The sequence below is a fragment of the Carassius carassius genome, chromosome 8, assembly GCF_963082965.1.
Source record: "Carassius carassius chromosome 8, fCarCar2.1, whole genome shotgun sequence".
NCBI lineage: Eukaryota > Metazoa > Chordata > Actinopteri > Cypriniformes > Cyprinidae > Carassius > Carassius carassius.
In genome coordinates, this window is record NC_081762.1 from 7802909 (window position 1) to 7828851 (window position 25943).

Here is a 25943-nt window from a genome sequence, read left to right on the forward strand (position 1 = left end):
TGTAAAATGAGGATGCTGTCACGAATAATGTAATAAATAGATTTTCTTTATCAATTAACTCAATTAAATCAACATTTGGTCTGGCCACCCTTTGCGTTTAAAGCAGCTTTTGCCTCAGGTGCACTTGCGCATAGTAGCTTTGCAGGAAGGTTTCTTGAAGTATCTTGGAGACGTTGCCACAGTTTTTCTGGATTGAGTCTGTCTCAGTTTTTTCCGTTTCTTCATTTCATAATCCATACAGACTGGATGATGATGAGATCAGATTTCTGTGTGGAGAATTGACATGTGATAAATGAAATATGCCATATTATTTACATACCCTCCACCACCAAAAGCTAAGGAGTCCATATCTCCTTTCACGAAGAACATATTGTCACCCGTCCATTTGAAGACCTAGAAAAGTTCAAGTTGTTTAATGCAAGACACACACACACACACACACACACACACACACACACACACACACACATATATACATATTATGTACATATATATATATATATATATATATATACATTAGGGGTTGAATGACTACTGATTTTTTAAAGTCGACTTTTATGTGATAAAAGTCGAGTCGAAGTCGTCTAGTCGCTGATGATGTCATTAATGAACAAATCTGGATTTTCAGTTATTTTGTCTTTGGGTCATTTTATTTATCACAGATGTCTGCTCTTTCTTCATCATATACAGATAAAGTAGCACAGCAAAGATTACATTCATATGAATTCATCAGTGATGCGCGGGTCAAATGTATAAACAACCCGCACCCAACCGTTGTTTTCAACTAACCCGCCCACAACTCGGACCGCGAAAAAAGAAAAAGAAAATATTGTACCCGACCAGCTTCCTGACCCGCATTTTTTAAAAGTAGTAAATGTGTCTAATAAAATTAATTTAATTACTTAAATAGGCTATAGCCTACATGATAATAAGCGTTATTACCGCACACATAAGGCTTGCCACAAAGAAATTGTTAAAGTAATGATTATGAATGTGTATAAATTAGCAAGGAGACATTTAACTGTTTAGTAATAAGCTGGTGTTTTCTGTGTCGCTGCAAAAATGAAGTTGACGATGCGGACTCGCCATGAACGGCAGAGAGAAATGCAAATTTCATATGGATTACATAATCAGAGAGTAGCCTATTTATTTTGGTTTGAATATTTTCGTTTAAAAGTAGACATTTCAAGCTGTAATATATTGCCTATATTTCTTTTTAAACCCACTGACTAAAAGATTAAGACACTACCTGACCCAAAATATCACCCAAAGTTTCTACAGCTTTTTTCTTAGCTATTTCAGAATCTGGAAAAATCACTGCAGTCGGTAGAGCGATATGAATGTGTGTGATGTACGGCATGATAAATGCTCGTCACTTCTGCTGCGGAAACTTTGTCAGCCTGTGGGTCATTTGGTTTATTGAAAACCGATTGCACTGATTTGCATGTTTCTTGATGATGTGCTTTTTTTCTGTGGCCATCTACAGGTCTTAACCAAGAGTATGTTGCGGTTCATTCGCTATTAAAAGTGCATCTTCTCTTTTTCGTGGCCACACTGGCCATGACTGCTTAACCTGACCGAAAACTGCACGTTCGTGCACCAGTCAACAGTTTGATTGACATACGACTCAGCCTATCGACCAACGCTTTTATTGCTCTCCTCTGAACTATTGGACATAAGTTAACAGTACGCCTATGGACGTATCCGTGCATTATTAGGCAGGGTCGAATGAAAAAGTGGGACAGATGCTTTATTTGCGTAAGGCGAGACAAAGGGTAAAACTGCTGTAGGCCTACAGTACAACGTAAAGCGGGACAGGTGGTCACTCTATTCGCGCCAACTATATATATTACAAAGGTTTAATTGGCATCTTTATTTCAAATGACCCTACCTACCACGACCCGAATATAATTAAAAATATTTTTGCATGACTCGTAACCGCGGGTAACTGATGGTGACCGCAGGCACCCGCTCATTTTGGGTCAACCCGCGCATCACTGGAATGCATTAGTGAGCCCGATTGCGTGTGTGAATTATTTCTACATGGCAGAGTCTCCCTAGTAGTAGTGACACTGTGGGATTTAGTTATCAACAAATATATGCTTAAACTTTTCAGTTTCTAAGCTATTTGAGAAATCACAGAACAGTGTTGACCGTACATTTCCACTCTGAATGATACTGTGCGCAAGCAATCTGTTCGTGACGTACGAGCTGTCTGTGGTCTTTCGCTAACAGTGCAGCAGCGCATTAGATTAGAACAGCGATTAATTTACCTGTACAATAAGCTGTTTAGAATATGCGTTCTCCCGTTCAGTTTCGAGCATCCAGTAATATAATCACACATGGCTTGTGGATCTTTCGAGGTATACATTTACTTATAATTTTAACAGTTTGGAAACGGTGCGTAAATGTGGAAGTCCTTCAAACATTTATTATACTGTTGCGCCCTCTATAGGACCAGCGACTAGTCGACGTCCAGCTTAAAGCGTCATGGCAGAGCATTGAAGTCGACAAGTCGATTAGTCGGTGTAACCCCCATATATATATATATTACTGCTCAATCTAAGACGTACATGTATATTTAATCAATTCATTTATTCCGCACCTCAAATTCTGGACAGAAGGTGAAAACGAATGTCTCTCCGGTGCCATAGAAGCCATCACTGACTTTAAATGGCTCTGAAGCGAGAGCTCCAAACAGCTGCAGAAAATAAGCCAAAGATTTTTTTGAATATTTGATTAACTTCTTACTGTGAAAGCTATGCTTTACAAGACTATGACATTTTCACAATCCACACATACATATTTCCAGAAACAATCTATGTAAGTTTCAAGTTTACTTTATTTACGGACCAAAGTGCTTCACAGCAAGAAACATCATACAATTTTGTAATATAAAAAATGCAACCAGAAAATTGAAACACAGATAGGAAATTCAATAGGTAAGAATATTATGATAATGGGCCAATGAAAACAAATGGGTTTTTAAAAGGGACTGGGACTGGCTATTTTAAAATAGACAGGCTTTTTTTTTTATACCACACACTTCAGCTAAAACCCAGAAGCTTACGCTTATACCTGTCCATCTCTGTCCTTGATCACCATGAGTACTGGGGAGTCCTGGGCCTGCATGGCGCGGTACAGGCTCTTGATGCTCATGCCGTGTTTGGATGTGCTGAATGCCAGAGACCAGGGATAGCCAATCGTCCTGGGGGGGAGGTGCTTGGCCAGCTGAGGATTGGAGTTACAGGCCAGAAATGAGTAAAGAAAAGCCCCAAAAGATCAGGACAGCACAGAAAGGGCACATGGAAGCAACTTGTAAATGTATAATAAAAATAAAGGCCTCTGGGAGCCAATTATACAACAACTGAAATGCCACAAGTGTATAATGAAAATGCCACAACAGTCCCGCGAGAGCTAGCCCAAAGTTAAGGTGCATCAGAGTTTACATATGATAAGGTCAACATATACTGTAGATATGGACCCAAAATCAACTATAACTTGCCTTTTCGATCTGATCAGGTTGCAGAAGGACACTGGGCTCGTTCAGATTGGGCCTGAATGATTCAGGTTCTGGGTCACTCTTCACCATGTGTTTGGAGTTCACCTCTTCCTTGGTTGTGATCTGATTCAAGATTGAAAGAAGAAGAGCTGATAAATAGGATCACACTATTTTATTATGCCTAAATTTCACAAACATTCTCTTACACTGAGAGCACACAAATCTGGACAATTCTGTATATTTAAGGTTAGATTACTTTAGAAAACTTTAAAATAGCACAGTTTGTTCATTCTATCTATCATTTATTCTATATATCCTTTTTATATATTCTTCATTTACTCAGGCTATCTTTTATGTTAGTTCATTCTATCTAGCATCCATTCATTCTATCGTTTGAAATATCGGTTGACTTTTTGTTCATTCGTTTGTTAATTCGATATATCGTTCCATCTATCCTTGATTAATTCTAACTATCGGTCATTCATTTGTTCTATCTTTTGTTTGACCTTTAATTTGTTGTTCATTCAATATATCATTAATTTGTTCTTTCTATCATTTGTTCGATCTCTCTATCATTTGTCCAGCCTATTGTTCGATCTATCTATCTATCTATCTATCTATCTATCTATCTATCTATCTATCTATCTATCTATCTATCTATCTATCTATCTATCTATCTATCTATCTATCTATCTATCTATCTATCTATCTATCTATCTATCGACTGTTTTATTTGTCTCATTAATTTATTCTATATATATCTGTGATGGTACTTATTACAATATAGTTATTGTCATTCCAATAATTACATTTTCAAGATAATTATTTAGGCACATCATGCCTAACAACACCTCTTAGCTGTTATAAATTTACTGTAAACCACAGATTCTTGGGGCTTATTGCTTTAATCTATCACCTCCCTGCCCTGCCATGCCTTTTTCAGGACTTGACTCCAGGTAACTGGTACCAGTCGTATCAGATTACGTAATCTGAAATATGCCATGTAAACAGTACTTTCAAAGTAAGAGAACATTTGCAAAATTGTGAAATGGTATCATGCCCTTCCATAGAGAGCATCTAAAGCAGTACAGCTCAATACAGGAGAAAGTCAAACTACAGGACATGAGGAGTGAAGCTTACAGAGACACACATTTATCAGCCAAACTAATTAAGCTTTAAATCTGGTGATGTGTGCTTCTACATCGGTACAACACAACTGATGTAGACAGAGAAAGATGGATGGATGGATGGATGGAGATCAGTGAGGTTTGGCTGGCATGAGAATGTACCGGAGGGCTTCTCTCACAGGTTAAGGAATGAGAAGTATAACCATAGTTAAGCACTGTAATAAAGGTAAGCAGGAAAACTGGGTAGTTTGCCAACAGCAATGCAAACCAAGGCAAATATCCAAGGATCACATGTCAAGAATTGACAATCCACAAACATCAAATTTGGAGTTTATATTTATGTTTTGCTTTTTTATGTAGATTTACAAAAATATATCCATTAAAGCCTCAAAATCTTGGATGTTTGCACTGTTTTTATGTTGCAGGGAACAGGGTTAGTGAGACCTCATCAACACACTTTCAGGATTGGGTTTTCCTTTAAAGTCAACATGAAATGACATTCACAAGCATTTTACTAAGATAATGTGATGTATTTCAGACTAAAACATGATATTCAACAAGAAATAATGCATACAAGTTTGAGACAAGCATTAAATGAGGGCAATAACTATTAGATTGCAGTACCTACAACATGTACCTTCTAACAACGCCTACATAGTTTACATGAACCCTTAATGCCTTGTTAACATCAGGCAAAAAAATGGAGGAGCAAATTATTATTTTAGAATACCAAAATATATAGCCATAAATAATTAATAAAACAACAGGCAATAAAAACTAAATGATTAAAATATATAAATTATTATAATATATTTATTTCTAATATAAATTAAATTAAAGTAAATTATCACTACAGCGACTCACAAATCAGGCAACCAACTGGACCTCATCTACACGCGCTGTTGCTCTGTGGAAAACTCTTCAGTTGCTCCACTGCACACCTCAGACCACTTCCTCATTACTGCTAACCTAGCACTTACTCCTGAAGCGGCTCACACTCCAACGCAGGTCACCTTTCGACGGAACCTACGCTCACTCTCTCCATCGCGCCTATCTTCTGTCGTTTCATCCTCGCTGGCTGCACTCTCTCAGTTTTCAGCTCTGGACACGAACAGCGCTACGGACACTCTTTGCTCCACTTTAACATCTTGCTTGGACAACTTTTGCCCACTGTTGTCTAAACCAGCACGCACCGCCCCATCTGCCCCCTGGCTGTCCGAGGTTCTCCGTGAACATCGCTCTAAACTCAGGGCTGCAGAGAGGAGATGGCAGAAATCAAGAAACTCTACCGACCTCAGTGTGTATTAGTCTCTCCTCTCTTCCTTCTCTGCAAATGTCTTCACGGCTAAAACATCCTACTACCACAACAAAATTAACAGCTGTTGTGATGCTCAGACACTCTTCAAGACTTTCTCTTCTCAATCCGCCGCCACCACCTCCTCCATCGACTCTTACAGCGGACGACTTTGCAGTTTTCTTCACAAATAAGACAAGAACCATCAGTGACTAATTCTCCACACCGCAGACTGAGGACAACTTCACAATGACCGACGCACACTCTTTCTCCTCCTTCTCCCCACTCTCAGAGATGGACGTTTCCAAACTTCTCCTGTCCAATCATCCTACTACTTGTCCACTTGATCTGATTCCCACTCACCTCCTTCAAGCGATCTCTTCTTCAGTCATACCTTCACTTACTCACATTATCAACTCCTCTCTTCACTCTGGAACATTTCCCTCAGCATTCAAGCAGGCTCGGGTAAGCCCACTGCTCAAGAAACCATCTCTAAATCCAGCGCTTCTTGAAAACTACAGACCAGTATCCCTTCTTCCATTCATTGCAAAGACACTTGAGTGAGCTGTGTTCAACCAGCTTTCTATGTTCCTTGTACAGAACAACCTCCTGGACAGCAACCAATCTGGCTTCAAAAGTGGCCACTCAACTGAGACAGCTCTGCTCTCGGTTACTGAAGCCCTGCGACTAGCAAGAGCAGCTTCAAAATCCTCAGTACTCATCTTACTGGACCTGTCTGCTGCTTTTGACACCATTAATCACCAGATTCTCCTGTCCACCCTCAGAAAGATGGGCATCTCTGGAACTGCACTCCTGTGGGTTAAGTCCTACCTCTCTGACAGATCCTTCAGTGTGTCTTGGAGGGGTGATGTTTCTAAGTCACAACACCTTACTACTGGGGTTCCTCAAGGCTCAGTACTTGGACCACTTCTCTTCTCCATCTACATGACATCATTAGGATCTGTCATTCAGAAGCATGGCTTTTCTTATCACTGCTACGCTGATGACACCCAACTCTACCTCTCATTCCAACCAGATGACCCGACGGTAGCTGCTCGCATTTCAGCCTGTCTGAGTGACATTTCTAGCTAGATGAATGACCATCACCTTCAGCTTAACCTTACGAAGACAGAACTCCTGGTGATCCCAGCTAACCCATTGCTTCATCACAACTTCTCTATACAGCTGGGTTCATCAACCATTACTCCTTCGAGGACAGCCAGAAACCTAGGAGTTGTGATGGATCATCAGTTAAGCTTCACAGACCACATTGCTACAATGACCCGGTCCTGCAGGTTTGCCTTATACAACATTAGGAAGATTAGACCCTTCCTGTCAGAGCAAGCCACCCAACTTCTTTTCCAAGCTCTTGTTCTCTCCAGACTGGACTATTGTAATGCGGGCCTTCCTGCATGTACTGTCAAGCCTCTGCAATTGATCCAGAATGCAGTAGCAAGGGTTGTCTTCAATGAGCCAAAAAAAGCTCACGTTACTCCTCTCCTCATCAGGTTACACTGGCTACCAGTAGCCGCCCGCATCAAATTCAAGGTACTGATGCTAGCCTACAAGACGACCACTGGCACGGCACCAACATACCTAAACTCACTGGTTAAATCTTATGTGCCCTCCAGAAGTTTGCGCTCTGCAAGTGAACGACGCCTTGTGGTGCCATCCCAAAGAAGTTCAAAATCACTCTCACGGACCTTTTCCTGGACTGTGCCGAGCTGGTGGAATGACTTCCCAATCTCAATTCGTACAGCTGAATCTTTACTCATTTTCAAGAAACATCTAAAGACTCATCTTTTTCGACAGCACTTAACCAACTAATACTAGCACTTTTCTTGTCTTTTCATTTATTAAAAAAAAAAAAAAAAAAACCTGGCTATGCGTTCTATATTAGACTAACTGAGACTTGTCATGGCACTTGTATACTGTTGTTGTTCTCTTGTTGACCTGACTGCTTCTATTGTTCTCATTTGTAAGTCGCTTTGGATAAAAGCGTCTGCTAATTAAATGTAAATGTAATGTAAATGTAATGTAAATGTTATTACAAAATTACATTTTAATTTAAAACAATTCATTGAAATATGCCGCTGTCAATGTGGAATGATTCATTAATACAACAGCAGTCCAAGCAATAAAAGCTAAATGACTAAAATATATAACTATTATAATAATATACTTACATAATATAATATAATACAATGCAAAACAAACATAACAATAAATTACAAAATTTTAGATTCTGATTAGTTAAATCAGGCAGTGAATAATGATATACTTCAATAAAAATAGGCTATAATAATATAATATAACAAAAATATTGCATTTTGATTGATAAAAAGGTAAAAAGAAAAGCACTAAATGCAGTGAAGAACCAGGCACAATAAGACCAGGTAAGTGTATTAAATAAAGTAAATAGCAATAAATGTAATGTCATGTTGACTTTAAGTATGTGATGATTGCTGTCTGAAGAGTAAATCAAAACAAGCACTGCAGTCAAATGCAACTACTTTTAGACTTTTACTTGATAAAACCCTTCTGGAAAGGTCTCTGAGGGACAGCATGACACTGCATTTGCTTCATTTATTGCTTCCTCTTTTTCAAGCCATCTAAAACCCATTCTGTCATCCAGATAGAAATGGCAGTTGACATATCCAGATTCAGTATTATTGTAGAAATTCTATCAGCCTTTTAAGTGTCATTTCATATAAAAACGGCTGTATCTCAACTCAGGGCCAGTTTTATTATTCCACACTCCACATAAAGACCAGTGCAATCTGCTGATCAAGGGGAACAAATGCTGTAACACAGCCATTATGCATTCTGATTCAGATCAAACAGTAGAAGAGTATTTTTTAATCCCACTTGTGAAACCCAATCAGATTTGGGTTGATTTTCATACAGTATCATAATTGTTGAGTTTGATTTTGAAGTGATCAGCAGACATGCCGTGGCTTTTGTGATGGTTCAAGTGTGGAGCTGAGCATGTGGCACCTGAAGACGTTTGCAGAGCGAGCGCAGGTCCTCACTGTTTAGCGCATCTATCCGCCGGTAGTACTCGGTCACAGAAACTACCTAATGCACAAACAGAATAGTGGTGTTGCATGAGAATCTGCCTGACAAACCAAAAAATGAATGTGTGAAGGGAGAAAAGTTATCTGGTTTGTTCCTCTGCAGCTTGAACTCACAAACTTGGAGATGGAAGGGACACGTTAGTAAGTTCAAGCCATTTACTTGTTTTGCACAACCTAAATGAGAAGACCAAAATAAAAACTTCAGTAAATAAGAACTAAATGACAGGCGAAAGCACTTTAAATACCACTTGAGCCATGTGTTTCCACAGACAGCTGCATCAGAACTGCTGGGTCTCATGTGCTATGAATCAGCTTAATCTAACAGGATTCACCTGACCAGATCAAACAGCACTGTCTCAAAGATGGATCACACATCGTTTGCAACAACTTCCTCAGACCAGCTTCTCTCTAAACAACATAAAACAGCATTTTCAAAGCTGAAGCACTGAACAGCTGTCGCTATGGCTGTCTGCCTGCATAATATTTAAATCAAAGAATAATTAAGTTAACCATGTTTTTGAGTCTCCATTTATTTGATCATAAAATAGTAAGTCAATAACAGTAATTTGAGACTGTAAAAAAATTTCACAATTACAGTTTTTTTATATTTATGATGAAATACATACATAAATGTACATTATAAAATTCCATAAATGTGATTTTTTTTATATTAAGCAGATGTACAAAAGAAAAAGAAGAAAAAACAGGTTAATTTGATGAGTTGCAAACATATTATTGCATATTACTGCAAACATGCAAACATTACTTGAATATTTTTTCATATAATATTTTTACTATAATGTATATTATAGGCATGTACAACAAAAAATGTCATATATATATATATATATATACATATATATATATTAGGCTACATTTTAAATAATAAAAAACAAACAAAACAAAAAATATGCAGCTGTCAATGTGAAATGAATATTAAAGGGATAGTTCACCCAAATAGCAAAATTATGTCATTAATAACTTACCCTCAGGTCGTTCCAAACCCGTAAGACCTCCATGTATCTTCGGAACACAGTTTAAGATATTTTAGATTTAGTCTGAGAGCTCTCAGTCCCTCCATTGAAGCTGTGTGAACGGTCTACTGTCCATGTCCAGAAAGGTAAGAAAAACATCATCAAAGTAGTCCATGTGACATCAGAGGGATCAGTTAGAATTTTTTGAAGCATCGAAAATACATTTTGGTTCAAAAATAGCAAAAACTACGACTTTATTCAGCATTGTCTTCTCTTCCATGTCTGTTGTGAGAGAGAGTTCAAAACAAATCAGTTTGTGATATCCGGTTCGTGAACGAATCATTCGACGTAACCGGATCTTTTTGTACCAGTTCACCAAATTGAACTGAATCGTTTTAAACGGTTCGCATCTCCAATACTCATTAATCCACAAAAGCCTTCGGTTTACCCGCGCTCATAACACTAGCACAGAATCAGTTCAGAATCAATCATCAAAAGAATCAGTTCGGTTCAGGCGCTCTGTGTGTCAGTCTGCTTCACGCTGAATCACACATGCGCAGTATCATCAGCTCCTCGGTTCTCGAATCGGACGCATCTGACAGAAACGGTTCTTGACTCGTGAATTATCTGGCTCGGCTCTGTGTTCATCTCTCTCTTCACAGCAGTTCAGTCAGTGTACTGTTTGAGTACATGAAATACTCCGGGATATTGGTTTGTTTGAACTCAGAGGGAGTGTCAGCCACATTAAAAAAGTTACCAACTTAAGTCATTTGTGGATTAATGCGTATTGGAGACGCGAACCGGTTAAAACGATTCAGTTCGATTTGATGACCTGGTTCAAAAAGATCCGGTTACATCGAATGATTCATTCGCGAACCGGATATCACAAACTACTTTGTTTTGAACTCGCTCACAAAAAACCCGGAAGAGAAGACAATGCTGAATAAAGTTGTAATTTTTGCTATTTTTGGACCAAAATGTATTTCGATGCTTCAAAAAATTCTAACTGACCCTCTGATGTCACATGGACTACTTTGATGATGTTTTTCTTACCTTTCTGGACATGGACAGTATACCGTACACAAAGCTTCAATGGAGGGACTGAGAGCTCTCAGACTAAATCTAAAATATCTTAAACTGTGTTCAGAAGATAAATGGTGGTCTCACGGGTTTGGAACAACATGAGGGTAAGTTATTAATGACATAATTTTGCTATTTGGGTGAACTATCCCTTTAATATTCATTTCACATTGACAGCTGCATATTTTTTGTTTTGTTTGTTTTTTATTATTTAAAATGTAGCCTAATATATATATATATATATATATGACTTTTTTGTTGTACATGCCTATAAAATACATTATAGTAAAAATATTATATGAAAAAATATTCAAGTAATGTTTGCATGTTTGCAGTAATATGCAATAATATGTTTGCAACTCATCAAATTAACCTGTTTTTTCTTCTTTTTCTTTTATTAATGACATAATTTTGATTTTTGGGTGAACTATCCCTTTAACACAACAGCAATGCAACTTCAGAAATCATCTATAATCTATAGCCACACGTTTTTGTTTTTTTTCCTGTAACTGAATATTTTGATAGATATGTGGTAGTGAAAAACACATTACCCAGAACTCCTTGCTCCTCTCACTTATAGAGTTAATTTGCCCATGCTCACGTATGATATCCTAAAGCCCATCCCTAGTAATGCCGCTAGATTTAACTCCCAAAAGCAGAAAGCATGCTTTATACTGTATGTGCAATCTACGCAAACACTGATAATGCTCTTAACATGCACTCGCAGCTTTCACAAAAAAACAACCAAGCACAGTTTTCTTTGTAGAGCTTTTTATGACGGAGGCGGCGTTTTAATTTATAATCGCGACAGAAGAAAAATAAACGCAATCGTGCTGTGCTGCTCAAAGACGAAAGAAGATATTCTGTCATGACATTTACTGCGTCTCGAGCCGTAAGAGCAGAGCGAGTTAAAAATACGAAAATACACTGCGCTCAAAACAGATAACGAGCGCAGTGGGAACCATGCCTCAGTTTCAGTTCATTTCCACCCGTTTAACTGTTTTAACATAACAAAGCAAAACTTTTAATAAGGGAACATTCATGTGGAAAATCTACCGACGACGTTGAGGCTGTTGCGTTTTGATAATTTAGCGTTAAACCAGAACCGAGTTATGCGCGTGAGGAAATACTATACTTACTACAAAGTATGCAACTGCAATCTTAAATATAAGTATGTTAGGCTACTGCAAAAACGTTTCTGCAGACTTTACCATCATGTCTAAATTACAGCAATTTCAAGCCTAGAAAGCAACAGCTGCTTGCATGCATAACCACACTATTCTATTCAGTGTGCATATCAAGTGCACTCGAGCAAATGTCGCTCAGCCACACACAAACATTCCAACCACAGGGCATGTGTTTTTTACCAGGCCGAAGCTGTATTTGGGCGTCAGCTGACATCCCTCCTTAATTCTTCTGGAGAAAAACATCACTTCTGCAGAGAGTCCCGAGATATGCAGGTGTATATGCGATATTAAGTATCCACGTGGACCCACGGAGGTACAGACACTCTTAGGAGTGAACTAGAGGCTTTGTGCTGTTTATAACCCAGAGGGACCAATGGGATGGCAGGGCAACAGAAAAGCATGAACTCATGTGGCCTTCCCTCTGGCCAGCCCAGATAAGAGGCTGCACAGGGCTTGAGTCATATTTTATAAAATAAATAGAAATGGTCAAATAGCTATCTAGAAGATGTTAATATGTTACTAAGAATGCACATTTATATAGCCTAGAAAGTATCCTCTCGAGATCCAACAAAGTTAAAATAAAATAATAATAATAATAATAATAATAAACAAACAAAAAAATGTAACTGGAAATATTGTACAACATAAGATAAATAAGTCATATTTTTAAAAGACGACAAATCTGGAAGATATTTTTAATACAAATGCACATTTATGCAACCTTGAAAATATTCCTCTTAAAGTCAGCAAAATAATAAAATAAAGTACATATTTATAAAAATAAATAAAATAAACAAATAGAAAGGTTAAAATACCAATAGAAATGTCAAAAATAAAAAGACCCAAGCAAACAAATAGGTTTTGCATTTTTGAAATGACATATTTTACACTTTTGTGCACATATGAAATGTATTGTTAATGATAAAAAAATATATTCATATTTTATCTTAACAATATTTCGTAATTATATAGCATTAATATTATTCGTCATTATAAAATTGGTCACTGGTGTCTTCTACCAGGACCTAAATGCAGACAAATAGACAAAAATTAATTGCTGGATCTCAAGAAGATATAAATTATTGGTCAATTAACTATCATATTTTCTTTATCTTCTTCACTGAGTGTTGTTTACAGTAATTACCTTAAAACAATAAAAAGCATAATCTACATGTATCTGTCAGATAGTCTTGCTCACTGGAGTAAGTGGTTTAAGAGGGATGATGAAATGATTGTGTCCATTTGCAGATGTACACTCAATACAGTAACAGCCAAGTCAAACACACATTACAATGAAAGGATATATGTAACATACCAGTTCATCACATCCTTTGAAGGGAAAAGATGCCATTATGAAAATAAGACACTGCAACGAGACATTACATGGACATTGACAATGACTGGCAACAGGAACAAGCATGCATTCATACTTAAATGTTAGCATGTGTGCATAAACATGGTTGAAGCTGCTGACGAGGATATGAACTCTGAAAGAAACGGACAAACACTCACACACACACACACACACACATACACACACACACACACACACACACGCTCCAGTGCTGCTGTGAATAACAGGCTCATGTGTTCAGGAGAGAACATAAACATCACATAAGCATATTCATGATCACATGACAACACAATCGCAACAAAGACATCAGCATCAAAGCAGCACAACATTTAAATTAAAAACACATGCCTGAATTAACATATGTGAATCAAATAAACACACACTACAAATCATTAAAATAGTAAATTATATGTAAACATCATCAAATGCATAATATATATTCTAGGCTTTGCATTTAACTGATGTTTTTGGCAATCAGGTTAAGACTTATCTTACAGCAGTTGTTCGTACCTCCCAGTCCTTGAATGTGATATCAGGTACTGGTCTCTCATGCTCCCAGCTTTCAGCGTCCTGGTTCTTTTTAACCACTACAAACCCAGGCTCCCGCGTCAGTCCACCCAAACCTTCTCCAAACACATCAGGGGTCCACTGGACAAAGAATGCATACAGGTGGTCTGACCTACAGGAAACACACACACAAAAATTTCTTAAGAAATAACACAAGTCCAGGACAAACGGGACTTCCTCAAGGCCAGCTCTTCATTAACACTGGCCTCCTACTACTTTCTAATGAGATGTTTCTACATGTCCATTAAATAATGTGCATTAATTTCAATAATAATAATAAAAAATAATAATAATTAAAATGGTTTGTTATGCTGTTTTTTTCCCTTAAAAAATATCAAATTAGAATTTCTGATTTACTGTAAGGAAAAAGACTAGAACGAAAAATATGTGCACTAATTAATATCACTGGTCGTATTCTGCATAATTCATCAGTCTTAAGGGTCTCATACTTTCAACCAATGAAATTCCATCAAATTTGTGATTACTAGTTGTTTTTTTTTGCTAATGGTTTTTTAATTGATTTAATTTTAAATTTATATTTAATTATTTCCATAACTTTTCCAGGCCTGGATATCATAATTAAAATTGTATCATTTAAATTAAATTATGATTTTAGTAGAATTTTTCGATGTTTCCAGGTTTTCCATAAATTCTACGTCTAATTACAAAAAAAAAAAAACTGTATAATTCATTAAAAACTAATTGGACAAAATGTCTTTACTTTTTTATTTTATTTTTTTTTACTTTTTTTTCTTCTAAATATCCTGTTGCTTTGAGTAGGTTTTATATTATGGAATTTAAATGCTTCGCAAATTTTATCATTTAGGTTTTATCTAAATTAAATAATAAAGTTAATTTGTAAACAGGGTTCATGTAATCAACATAATATTAATAATAAACAAACAAACAAACAAATAAATAAATGATAAAACCATTTATGGAAAAGTCAACGTCAGACATGTCTATATTATGTCTACAGTCAATGTAAATTTGTATTGCTTTTGATTTCATTGGTCAGAAAGTGTAAGAACCATAACTTATGGCATACATTATAATACTACTTTATTTGTATGAAAATTGCATAGTTAAAATAGGGTCCAGATACTAACTGTCTGTAACAAAATCAACCACAATGCATGTCCGTAGTCTGATATACTACTTTCCTGGATTGCTCTGTTCAATTTATAATGGTTTATGTCAACAGCATCGTATAGGTGATTACAGCATGTTGACAGTGATGAAACCTTGTCCTAGTCTTGCTGGCAGATAGCACTGATGCACATATACACACACGATGACCTGGTCATCGAGAGATTTGGATGCGATCCAGGCGACTCCTGGGGACATGAGGGACATCTTACAGGCTGTGAGAAGTACACACGTACCTGTAGGCAAGCACCAGCTAAAACTGATGTTCCTTTGCAGTTCAGAAATGACAAAATGGACCATTGTCAATACTCATAAGGATCATGCGACTGGCCACCAAACTGGGTCAGACAACAGTAGAGCAGTTATATGTGCTGCCCTTGCCATAGCCACATCTTTGATACATAATGACACTTCTTTTGCATGGATGCCACTATGACACGAATGCAGACTCGGTTTGTGTGAGCTTAATAGGTCCAGATGGAGGTCAAAAACCATTTGTGAACTACTGATCTCTCAAATACACTCTTAAAATCAGGAATTCAAAACAAGTTACTGTATGTAAACATCATAACTTGATGAGCGGATGTGTCAGCAGACTAAACAGAAGTCAAAGGGTGAAATTATGCCTTTCACGCCACTCTTTTGGAGAGAATGTATGCAGCACAAAGTGATTTTTCAGATGCCCTATTCGATTTGAAATGATCTGTCATGTTCATAAATATGGAATCACATTACAGACTGTCATCTATTAGAGATAATATAGTTTTAGCTAATTACGTTGATTAGAAAGTAAAAAAAAAAAACATTGATCCATGCATAATTCAGTTTGGAGATGAAAACGCACATATGGAGCATGCAAATCTCTCTTAATCTGTCTGACTGTGGCTGAATAGCTGTATTATACAAAAGTAACAGATTCTGTGAAGGATTACATTAGGCTTTGCTTTTGAACATTTAGATTAGTAGGTCAGGTAATTAGTCACAGTCATTTCTAGTGGCACCAGACTGATCTCGTTCCAAACAGAGACTAAGGATTGACATCAGATAACCTAGCAGATTCATGTTGGTAAATGCTTACCAGTTTGAGCCCAAACTAACCCTCAACACACTCCTGCTGTGCTCATATAACTCCTGCTGTGAGTCATATAACGAGGAATCAAATTATCCTTGGTATACGGTTGTGCCGTGGAAACACTTTAACAAACTAGAGCTCCCGGCCCGGGCCACAGAGACCATTTATTGAAACATTAGCTGCTAAAAATTGATTGCTTATGTTTGACATCACATATATGTATACAGCTTAGCCAATCATAAAAGAGTTCAGTTACATAAGGGTCTTACAAGTAAAACAACAAAAACAATTTTATTATTAGTATCAGAGACAGCATGAAAAAATATGAATGCAAAGCTAAAAAAATAATAGTTAATAAATAAAAAAATATAAAAATAAACATTTATTCATACATTTAAAAAAATAATAATTTTAATACTTTATAAAAAATTAAACTTTTGTTTAAAATTTTAACTTTTTTAAATTGTTTTTGAAAGTGTCTTTACAAGTTAATAATACTGTGAAATATTATTACAATTTAAAATAACACCTTTCTATTTGAATACGTTAAAAGTAATTTATTCCCGTGAATTTTCAGCATCATTACTCCAGTCTTCAGTGTCACATGATCCGGTCGCACTTTTTTCAGGATTCTTTGATGACTATAAAGTTCAAAAGAGCAGCATTTATTTAAAACAGAAACTTTTGTAAGATTATAAGTATCTTTACTGTAACTTTTGATTAATATAATGAATCCTTGCTGAATAAAATTATAATTTTTTTATATTAAAAAAATCTAATGAAACCAAACTTTTAAACAACAGTGTAAAAAAATACATCAATTATTACATATTTAATAGAAATAGGAATTTCTAGTGGAGAAATTACTTTTGTAATTCTTAAACTTTTTACATCAAACAATGTTCAGTGCTGTCAAGTTAATACATCTATAAACAGCATCATTTTATGTATCATGTTACATAATTTATGTCCGGAGAACAAAAATCCATGACACATTGTGCTAAATATATTTGTCCTAATACCTAACGTTTAGCATAGTCTATAATCTTGGCAAGAATCACTAATAAAGTAAAAAGTCACTACACTGCGCATCTCTAGGTAAAGAACATACTACACCTGGGTCTGGAGCAGTGGATCAGTAAACAATTCCATTTTAGCAGGACAGGAAGCTGACATTTAAAGTGGAGTTCAGCCAAACTGGGAATAGCACTGACCTCTCAGAAGGAACAACGAACCAGTACTCGTGCTTCCTGTCTCTTTGGGCGTACTGCTGCATGGAGGCACTGGCATGGGAAACAAAAGTCTTCCGCATGGCCCTGCCAACCCGCAGGCACAGGAACTTGTGCGACTTGGACTTCTGCTTGCCTTTAGGCCCCGGCACAACTGGGACAGGAAACAAACAGCACAAAGCACCTGTTTTTCACAGTTATCTCAACATGTCAAATTAAAACCTGAATCTTGAATTCTATTTTTACTCATCTCTATTTGAGTATATGCTGGATGCAGCACATAAGCTGTCATATTGAATGAGCCGATGCTGTTAGTGTGCTGCAGATCAAATTAAATCTGTGGATCTACAGCCAATTCAGCATGACTAACTGAAAATGTATCTTTCAGTTTATTTTTAGGGCCTCATCCTTATTAGACTGCAGCAGTGATACAACAGGATCATATGTAGGCTGACACCTCAATATATTTGTACGTTCTGTTATGTCCTCAAGAATTGGATATCTTTTATATAAGCAATACCCTTTTGAAAGATAAATACAATGAGAAATAAGCTTAAAGTCAACATGAAACATATTCACAACCCATTTTACAAGCATTTTTTATTTACAGTTTATAGTGAAAACGCATATTATAAAGAAAAATATATTTTATATTCTTTTGGCACCAATTTTAGTTGAACTCTTTTTATAGGTATTTTACCAATCAGAGAGATAATAAAAGACAATACAATGTTTGTTTCAACATATTGACTAAAAAAAAAAAATACAGATGAAATTAAACAGACGTATTTCTTACTCTCTGACTCAAAAAAAAAAAAAAAACAAGGATTTTAAATGCTTGCTTCAAAACATTTGGCACCAATTTTATCTAAATACATCATAATAAAAATGCAACAATATTACTACGTTAACTGTAAAATGCATATATTAAATTATAATTGTTAAATGCTATTTTTTAAGAATGTTTAAAATTAACTTTTTTCTATTTATTCAGATTATCTTCTCCAAAATGTTATTCTGTCATCAAAACATGCATGTGTATAAATGCATATACACTTGTCAACATCAAATATTGACTACTGTATATATGCATCACAAAAAAATATACACATGCATGTTTTTAAAACAGAATGCAAATAATTTTTGGGGAGAATAATGTGAAATTATGAATCCAGGGCAATAAGCTTGTCAACAAAGTAAAAGGATCAGATTTAAGTTCGTGTTGACATTAACAAGTGTGCTAACCTTCCTCTGTACTCTGTCCCTCATCTGCTCCAATCTCATCAGCTGGTGTGAAGTCATTGGACATCCCTTGCTCTCCTTCCTTCATTTCACTGGTTGATTGCATAGTCCGAGTTTCCATGCTCTTCTGTGTCTCATGGGCTTTTGCAAAATCCTCAACAGCCACAGTATCTGAACAAAGCGACTCAGATGTGGTGCGTGATTTGGCCTCATCTGCAGGCTGCTCCCTCGTTATGTTCACAGACACAAGCTCACTGGATAAATCTCTAGTATTCAGACTCTGCTCGATACCACTATCCCTCCATCCTCTTCCCTCAGTTTCTGCATTTTGTACAGCTTCTTTTACATCCTTTTTGTCAACCATTGAGGGTTTTTCTGTGGCTGTGGCAGCCTGGTTGATGGTTTGCACCGATTCAGAAGACGCACCGGAGGACTTTATCTGCTGCAGCTCGTCAGAAGATGTTGCGAGGGCATCATCACGGACTGGAGAAAGTTCTGACTCTGTAAAAACGTCTTCGGACAGAGATGCTTCTGTACTACGAGGGGCTGTACTGGCACTGTCGTTGCCCGTCTCATGGATTCGGTGTGTTGCATTGGCTGTGTTGAGACGAGGCGCCCTCTTGAGATGGCTCCCCTCAGTTACAGAAGGCTTTAACTCCAGATCTCTTGGTTGACCAAACAAAAATCAATATGAATCGTGTCATTTAATCATGCATTTCTAGTGTTAAGTTGTTTCTGGTTCATATTGACTTCCATAGCAATTATTTTTCACACTATGGAAGTCAATGGGGACTATATCAACTTTATGGCTACCAACATTCTTCAAAATATTCTATTCTTTTTTGGTTGAGACCAGCTTTAGAGTGAGCAAATGGCAAATTGAATTTTTGGTTGAACTATCTCTTAGGCCATTGAGCAACTTACAGTGGCACTAGATCTCGGACCCTGATGTCGGTGATTTCCCTGCACATGGCTGCAGACTGCACCTCCTCCAGCGGGCACATGATCCCGTACTCCTCACATCCTCGCTCCTGCACCATTCGGTCTGACTTATGAGGGTCAAACATGATGTTGTTTGGGGTGACCAAAAGAACACCACTGACTATACCCTGAAAGACAGAGAACAGAAGAGGAAGATTATAGCCATTATACAATACTCTTCTATGGCCAGGTTTGATTATCAGAGCAAAGAAGGAACATATTGTTCTTATTATTGCACATTGCATATATATATTATTGGTTGCATTACATGTCAATCTCTGTCTAAGTGGGTGTTTTGTGGTCCCCCCCAAACTATATATATATATGTATATATATATATATATATATATATATATATACAACCCGAATTCCGGAAAAGTTGGGACGTTTTTTACATTTTAATAAAATGAAAACTAAAAGACTTTCAAATCACATGAGCCAATATTTTATTCACAATAGAACATAGATAACGTAGCAAATGTTTAAACTGAGAAAGTTTACAATTTTATGCACAAAATGAGCTCATTTCAATTTTGATTTCTGCTACAGGTCTCAAAATAGTTGGGACGGGGCATGTTTACCATGGTGTAGCATCTCCTTTTCTTTTCAAAACAGTTTGAAGACGTCTGGGCATTGAGGCTATGAGTTGCTGGAGTTTTGCTGTTGGAATTTGGTCCCATTCTTGCCTTATATAGATTTCCAGCTGCTGAAGAGTTCGTGGTCGTCTTTGACGTATTTTTCGTTTAATGATGCGCCAAATGTTCTCTATAGGTGAAAGATCTGGACTGCAGGCAGGCCAGGTTAGCACCCGGACTCTTCTACGATGAAGCCATGCTGTTGTTATAGCTGCAGTATGTGGTTTTGCATTGTCCTGCTGAAATAAACAAGGCCTTGCCTGAAATAGACGTTGTTTGGAGGGAAGCATATGTTGCTCTAAAACCTTTATATACCTTTCAGCATTCACAGAGCCTTCCAAAACATGCAAGCTGACCATACCGTATGCACTTATGCACCCCCATACCATCAGAGATGCTGGCTTTTGAACTGAACGCTGATAACATGCTGGAAGGTCTCCCTCCTCTTTAGCCCGGAGGACACGGCGTCCGTGATTTCCAACAAGAATGTCAAATTTGGACTCGTCTGACCATTAAACACTATTCCACTTTGAAATAGTCCATTTTAAATGAGCCTTGGCCCACAGGACACGACGGCACACTGGACCATGTTCACATATTGCTTCCTTTTTGCATGATAGAGCTTTAGTTGGCATCTTCTGATGGCACGGCGGATTGTGTTTACCGACAGTGGTTTCTAAAAGTATTCCTGGGCCCATTTAGTAATGTCATTGACACAATCATGCCGATGAGTGATGCAGTGTCGTCTGAGAGCCCGAAGACTACGGGCATCCAATAAAGGTCTCCGGCCTTGTCCCTTACGCACAGAGATTTCTCCAGTTTCTCTGAATCTTTTGATGATGTTATGCACTGTAGATGATGAGATTTGCAAAGCCTTTGCAGTTTGACGTTGAGGAACATTGTTTTTAAAGTTTTTCACAAATTGGAGAGCCTCTGCCCATCTTTACTTCTGAGAGACTCTGCTTCTCTAAGACAAAGCTTTTATAGCTAATCATGTTACAGACCTGATATCAGTTAACTTAATTAATCACTAGATGTTCTCCCAGCTGAATCTTTTCAAAACTGCTTGCTTTTTTAGCCATTTGTTGCCCCCCGTGCCAACTTTTTTGAGACCTGTAGCAGGCATTAAATTTTAATTGAGCTAATTAAGTGGATAAAAGTGTAAAATTTCTAAGTTTAAACATTTGCTATGTTATCTATGTTCTATTGTGAATAAAATATTGGCTCATGTGATTTGAAAGTCTTTTAGTTTTCATTTTATTAAAATTTAAAAAACGTCCCAACTTTTCCGGAATTCGGGTTGTATATATATATATATATATATATATATATATATATATATAAACTGTATATATTTTGAATATATTTACATCTATTTATGTGTATATATTTATATTCATATTAATTATATCTTATATAAATATATTTTATATATAAACAAAAAAAATCTTAAATATATACATTCATATAAATACAGTACAGACCAAAGGTTTGGACACACCTTCTCATTCAAAGAGTTTTCTTTATTTTCATGACTATGAAAATTGTAGAGTCACACTGAAGGCATCAAGGGCTATTTGACCAAGAAGGAGAGTGATGGGGTGCTGCGCCAGATGACCTGGCCTCCACAGTCACCGGACCTGAACCCAATCGAGATGGTTTAGGGATGAGCTGGACCGCAGACAGAAGGCAAAAGGGCCAACAAGTGCTAAGCATCTCTCGGGGAACTCCTTCAAGACTGTTGGAAGACCATTTCAGGTGACTACCTCTTGAAGCTCATCAAGAGAATGCCAAGAGTGTGCAAAGCAGTAATCAAAGCAAAAGGTGGCTACTTTGAAGAACCTAGAGTATGACATATTTTCAGTTTTTTCACACTTTTTTGTTATTTATATAATTCCATATATAATTCCACATGTGTTAATTCATAGTTTTGATGCCTTCAGTTTGAATCTACAATTTTCATAGTCACGAAAATAAAGAAAACTCTTTGAATGAGGTGTGTCCAAACTTTTGGTCTGTACTGTATGTATATACACACACACACACACACACACACACACATAATAAATATACACAGTAAAAACACCTATATTTTGCAAACAAAAACTTTTATTTAAGATGCGATTAATCTTTTGATAGCACTAGTATATAACTTTTAAATATGTTTAATTCACAAGATCACAAGTTTGCCACAAAACCCCATCGCAACATCCCAATAGATGAGAAAATGCTCTTGACTAACAGATTTAGTTTTTTTTACACAGAAAACCCTCTCCTTTGAAACTTACCTTGCCATCTGTGATGTATTTGCAGTTCATTTTAAGGAACTTTTCCGTAAGCGCCTCTTCTTCCTCGGAGGTGGATGACACCACTCTGGCTGGCCGATGGGGCCCATGACCGGGAGTGCTGTGCCTCCGATGGACATCATCTGAATCCTGTCGGGATGAAGTGTGAGTGAGAAACAGCTCAATCAGTGGTAGCCCTCGCCACATCACAATGAATGCAGCCCAACCCTGAGCTTATGATACATCCACTAACACCTACACATAAACACACACACACACACAGAGTCATCATAACAAGGAGGCTTGGAAATAACAACCCATTAAGGCATAAGGTAGATCCCTTGAGGGCTCTCTGCTGTAAGAAAGCTGACAGGCGGAAACCAAGGAGACCGAGGCAGGTTTCCTAACATGATGCAGCACAGGTTGAGTGACTGTCAGCATCTTTGTGTGTGAGAAAGCTCATTATAGGACAAGAAAAAGGAAAATCACTTGGTGCTGACACACCAATACAAATCTAATGATTATAAAAACTTACTTTTAGCTTTACAAAATGTCGCATACATAGCAGAAGAAACTTGAGGTGAAATGTGAACAAACTGAGACTCCTGGATTTGAGCTAAAATCCCATTTTCAGACATTGAACACATGGTTGACTCCTCACCCAATGCATTCCAGCTTTTCACACAAAGAGCTCAGTGAAACCCAGACACACTGAGGAACCTTGATATAAACAAACATCACATGCTCATTTAATACTAATCAAAGAAAACCAGGTTGTTTACTGAAGTGATCAAGCAAGTGATGCTGAGAATCAGATATAGTAGTCTTATATCAGCATATAAGTAGTCTACTAACTGCATGCATAAAAAAAAAAATGCTCATACTGTATGTGACCTGCAAAAGATGGGCCATGAGTAGCATGTTTTAAATAATGGTTTATTAATGAGGACTGTCACGCTGGGTAGAATGAATGTGCAAAACATAAATGAGATTTGAGCGCAGACGGTCACATTTACATTCATCACATGGAAAAAGAGATGTGTTTTACAGAAAACAGAAAGTCGTAGAGGTTAGAAATGACATGAGGGGGACAAAAAAATAAACATATCATTTTCGGGTGAAATTTTACTGTAAGATTGAGCCAAATATACACTACAGTTTAAACATTCTTAGTTATTTTATTTTAAAATAATTAATTAATACTATAGTAAATATTTCATTTGAAATTTCTATACAAACAAAGGGTCCAAAATAAAAGTTTCCACTAAAACATTTAGCAGGCACAATTTTTCAAGTTTGATAATAATGATGATAATAATAATAATAATAATGCATCCTGAGTACCAAATTAGCTAATTATAATGATTTCTGAAGGATCATGTGACACTGAAGACTGAAGTAATGATGTTGAAAATTCAGCTTTGCATCATGGGAAAAAAAAAATCACATTTATATAATAATTTTATTTATATAATTAAAATATATTTAATTATAAAAAACTGGTAATGTAACTCCAAGCTATTAAAATTACAGGCATATGTGTGTGAATTCTTAATCGTGAGAGGCATGTTAATACCAGAATATATGTGAAGTCAGTACAGGCGAGTGAAAGTGTGCCTGTGCATGCTTTATCCATTGATGACTCATAAGGAAATGCAAGTGTGTACCCCTGAATCTCTGGCAATGGGCAGCATGACCAGCAAATCCATGACCATATGGAGTCGGAACTACACACAGGGACACACACTAATCCAACAGAGGTGACACAATCCATTTGGCAACCTCAAAACGGCAGTCCAGGACACAAATAAGACCCTTAAAACACACAAGGACAGATGAGCTCACAAGTAGCCATGGTGATCTTTCAAATATATCTTCCTTATTTTTTGTCATCCAAGATCACCAACTAGGGACAAACATAGCCGGGAGGAATGCAATCTGTCTGAATGCAACAATTACTTGAATATCTGGCTTTATAAAGGAATAACAGCAGTAACCAAAAGGGGAAATTCATCACCACCCTCTTTTGGACACAAAACAGGTTGAGACTAAAGAAAAAGTTAATCCAAAAATGAAAATTCAATTATCATTTATTCAACATTATGATTTTCTAAATATGTACAGTATTTATAGAGTACAAAAGGAGAACTATTGAAGAATATGATGGCTACATTTTCACTTTATTATTATAATTAATGGAAACTGGAGCTTCTAACCAACACACAAATATATAATAAGTACATAAGACTTATGCATTATAATACAAGTCGATTTATTAATAGGTGCAATTTAAAAAAAAAAACTACAAAAAATCAAAAAACAAAACGAAACAAAACAAGACAAAATAAAATGAGAGAAGACAAAACGAAACAAAAATTTGGCAAAATAAAAAGACAAATTAAATAAAAATTAAAAGCGAAAACAAGACAATGAAAAGTGGAAAATAAAACAACAACCAAATGAGACGGAACAATACAAAAAAATAAATAGAACAAGACAAAATAAAAAAGACAAGACAAAAAACAAAACAAAAAAGCAGGATTTCTTCTAATCAACTCAAGTTGAATTTGAATAAATATTTGCATTTATATATATATATATATATATATATATATCGATCAAAGCAGGTCTTTACAAGTTCTTCAAGCATGAAAAGGAGTTTGGACGCTGATTTATATCTCAATCCCAATTTAATTGGACAGGCTCAGCTCAGTGACTACAAATTAAAAAAGCTGGTTAAAATAAATGGAAAATAATTGAATCGATGTAAAAATGCAAGGTATGCAAAGTAATAGTCTATAGCACTTCTATTGCACTTTACATGGTCTGCTGAATAAATTAAGACATACTGTAGATTGAATTAATGTGAAATCATGTTCCAAGCCGTTTTACTTAATAACTTGCTGTTTTTGAGCTGAATAAGTCTTCATATTATACTCAACGGCCTTTAATGAAACCCAGTTTATTACATGGATTATTGAATTTCTCCATCCCTGTTCTAAATAATGGAAAAATAAAAATATCACACTGAGCTACAGAATATCAGATTCAGTTTTTGGACTTCAGAACGGCACATTAGAAAGCTATATGAAAATGCTGCATGCTCATGAGACAAAAAAAATGTGCTGTCAACATTATGCCACAATTCTTGTGGCTTGAGTATCATGACCTCGTCATTCAGAATCCAT

The 25943-nt window shown here is 36.5% G+C and overlaps 1 protein-coding gene across 4 annotated transcripts in view; it reads right to left on the reverse strand.

Annotated features, from left to right (window-relative positions):
• The window catches only part of LOC132145120 (oxidation resistance protein 1-like), a 62139-nt gene that overhangs the window by 462 nt on the left and 35734 nt on the right, over positions 1 to 25943 (reverse strand). Inside the window, exons 7-16 of one of the 4 annotated variants that reach the window (XM_059555863.1) lie at positions 22759 to 22905; positions 19779 to 19963; positions 18858 to 19519; positions 17598 to 17766; positions 14106 to 14274; positions 8921 to 9001; positions 3506 to 3625; positions 3079 to 3231; positions 2606 to 2701; positions 320 to 393 (exon numbers count right to left, since the gene is read on the reverse strand). In XM_059555863.1, the coding sequence (XP_059411846.1) occupies positions 320 to 393; positions 2606 to 2701; positions 3079 to 3231; positions 3506 to 3625; positions 8921 to 9001; positions 14106 to 14274; positions 17598 to 17766; positions 18858 to 19519; positions 19779 to 19963; positions 22759 to 22905 (1856 nt within the window). Of the gene's footprint in view, positions 1 to 319; positions 394 to 2603; positions 2702 to 3070; positions 3232 to 3505; positions 3626 to 8920; positions 9002 to 12421; positions 12821 to 14105; positions 14275 to 17597; positions 17767 to 18857; positions 19520 to 19778; positions 19964 to 22758; positions 22906 to 25943 lie in introns of those variants that run through there. The other 3 variants (XM_059555864.1, XM_059555866.1, XM_059555867.1) reach the window with 3 other exon arrangements.